Raw genomic sequence first — 2049 nt, 5'->3', positions numbered from 1 at the left:
GTGTGTGTGTGAGTGTAACGTGAGTGTGTGTGTGTGTGTAACGTGAGTGTGTGTGTGTGTGAGTGTAACGTGAGTGTGTGTGTGAGTGTGAGTGTAACGTGAGTGTGAGTGTAACGTGAGTGTGTGTGTGTGAGTGTAACGTGAGTGTGTTTGTGAGTGTGTGAGTTTGAGTGTAACGTGAATGTGTGTGTGAGTGTAACGTGAGTGTGTGTGTGAGTGTAACGTGAGTGTGTGTGTGAGTGTGAGTGTAACGTGAGTGTGTGAGTGTAACATGAGTGTGTGTGTTCAGATCCAGGCGGCGTCGGGGCAGGTGAAGTATGCGGGGCCAATGGACTGCGCCAAGCAGCTGTACCGAGAGAACGGCATCCGCAGCATCTATAAAGGCACGGCTCTGACGCTCATGAGAGGTACAGACTCGCGCCGGCAGAGGGACACACATCCATCATATCCATTCACCAAATAAACATCATATAAAAAATCACACATAGTTAGAATAACACTGCGTGTTTCGTTTGCCGTTGATGACAAAGGTCACGCGTCACATGCTACAATTTCTTCACAGGAAACTAAAAATGATGACAAAATCCTGATGAGCATTTTATATGACCTTAACCTTAATTCCACCGGTGCCGTTCGGTGCATAGGGCGACAAGCGTTCTCCAACGGCTTCGATCCGCGGCCGTGACTTCAGCCTCGTCCCATCGGAGGTCTTCCATAAAAGTTCTTCGCCAGGTAATTTTTGGGCGTCCTTGTTTTCGTTTGCCTTGTACAGGCCACCAACATATTGTCATCTTGAATATCCGATGATCAGGAAGACGTAAGATGTGTCCGGCGAAACGAAAACGACGTTCGGTAACTGTCGCAGAGAGGGGCTTTGTATTAGCGCAACGGTATACTTCCATGTTTGTAACATGGTCCCGGTGAATGATCTTGAGGACGCGTCGCAAACAACGAAGGTGATAAGCATCCAACTTTCGAGCGATGATTTTCAGTCATCTTCCAGGTCTCGCACGCGTAGGTCACCGTCGGCACAACGATCGTAGCCAGGAGTCGCTGGAACACAGCAGGTGCTTTGCTGATGCAGCAGATGACATCTCGTTCTGCATCCCCATTTGAGGAGACGACACTGCCAAGATAAGTGAAGTTTGCAACTTCCTCCACTTTTTTTCCGTCAATTGTAATCGGTACTCTCGAGTTTACATAGCCGATGCGAATGACTTTGATCTTCTGTCCACACAGTCCTGTGCTGGCCGCTTGATTTTCTAGGGCCATAGTGAGGTCTTATAGGGCAGTTTGTGTCGGGCCGAGAATGACAATATCATCAGCAAAGTTGAGATCGGCAAGGTAGAAGTTACCAACTGTCCAGGGTATGCCGATGTGTAGGTGGGTCGATGGCGTGGCGGGCGACGAAGTCGATGACAAGAAGGAATAACATTGGTGAAAGCACACAGCCTTGTGGTACGCCAGTTTCAATCGCGAAGAAATCAGTAATTCCTTCTTCCATCCGTACACAGCATCGAGAGCCTTGGTAAAGGTTGCGAAAGATGTCTACAAATCAAGATCGAGTTTCGTAAGCCTGGGCTATCTTCCATAGCGTTTCTCGGTGCACGGAGTCAAAGGCCTTGACAAAGTCGATAAAGTTCAGTGAGATCGGTCAGTGAGATCCGGTGTTGGTATTCCAGCGATTGTTCAATCACTTGCCGCAGAACAAAAATCTGTTCAAAGCAGGATCGGCCACTTCGGAAGCCTGCTTGTTGATCTCTAAGGCGGGCATCGACAACTTGTCGGAGGCGGTTTAGAAGGACAATAGAACATAGCTTTCCAGGTACTGATAGGGGTAATGCCCCGCCAGTTATCACACTTAGACAGATCGCCTTTTTTGGGAGCGTGATGATCATACCTCGGTGGGACATGACAATCCCCACACCGTGGCCAGAGTACAGGTGCATCTCAATAAATTAGAATGTCGTGGAAAAGTTCATTTATTTCAGTAATTCAACTCAAATTGTGAAACTCGTGTATTAAATAAATTCAATGCACACAGACTGA

General features: G+C 47.8%; 1 protein-coding gene across 1 annotated transcript in view; it reads left to right on the top strand.

The window, feature by feature from the left end:
• Positions 1 to 2049, top strand: part of slc25a20 (solute carrier family 25 member 20) — a 26167-nt gene that overhangs the window by 9537 nt on the left and 14581 nt on the right. The window contains 1 exon segment of the mRNA XM_016488928.1: positions 277 to 407. Coding sequence (XP_016344414.1) covers positions 277 to 407 — 131 coding nt within the window.

The sequence above is a fragment of the Sinocyclocheilus anshuiensis genome, unplaced genomic scaffold (assembly GCF_001515605.1).
Source record: "Sinocyclocheilus anshuiensis isolate Anshui unplaced genomic scaffold, SAMN03320099.WGS_v1.1 scaffold1849, whole genome shotgun sequence".
Taxonomy (NCBI): domain Eukaryota; kingdom Metazoa; phylum Chordata; class Actinopteri; order Cypriniformes; family Cyprinidae; genus Sinocyclocheilus; species Sinocyclocheilus anshuiensis.
This window is presented reverse-complemented; position numbering and strand designations above follow the sequence as displayed.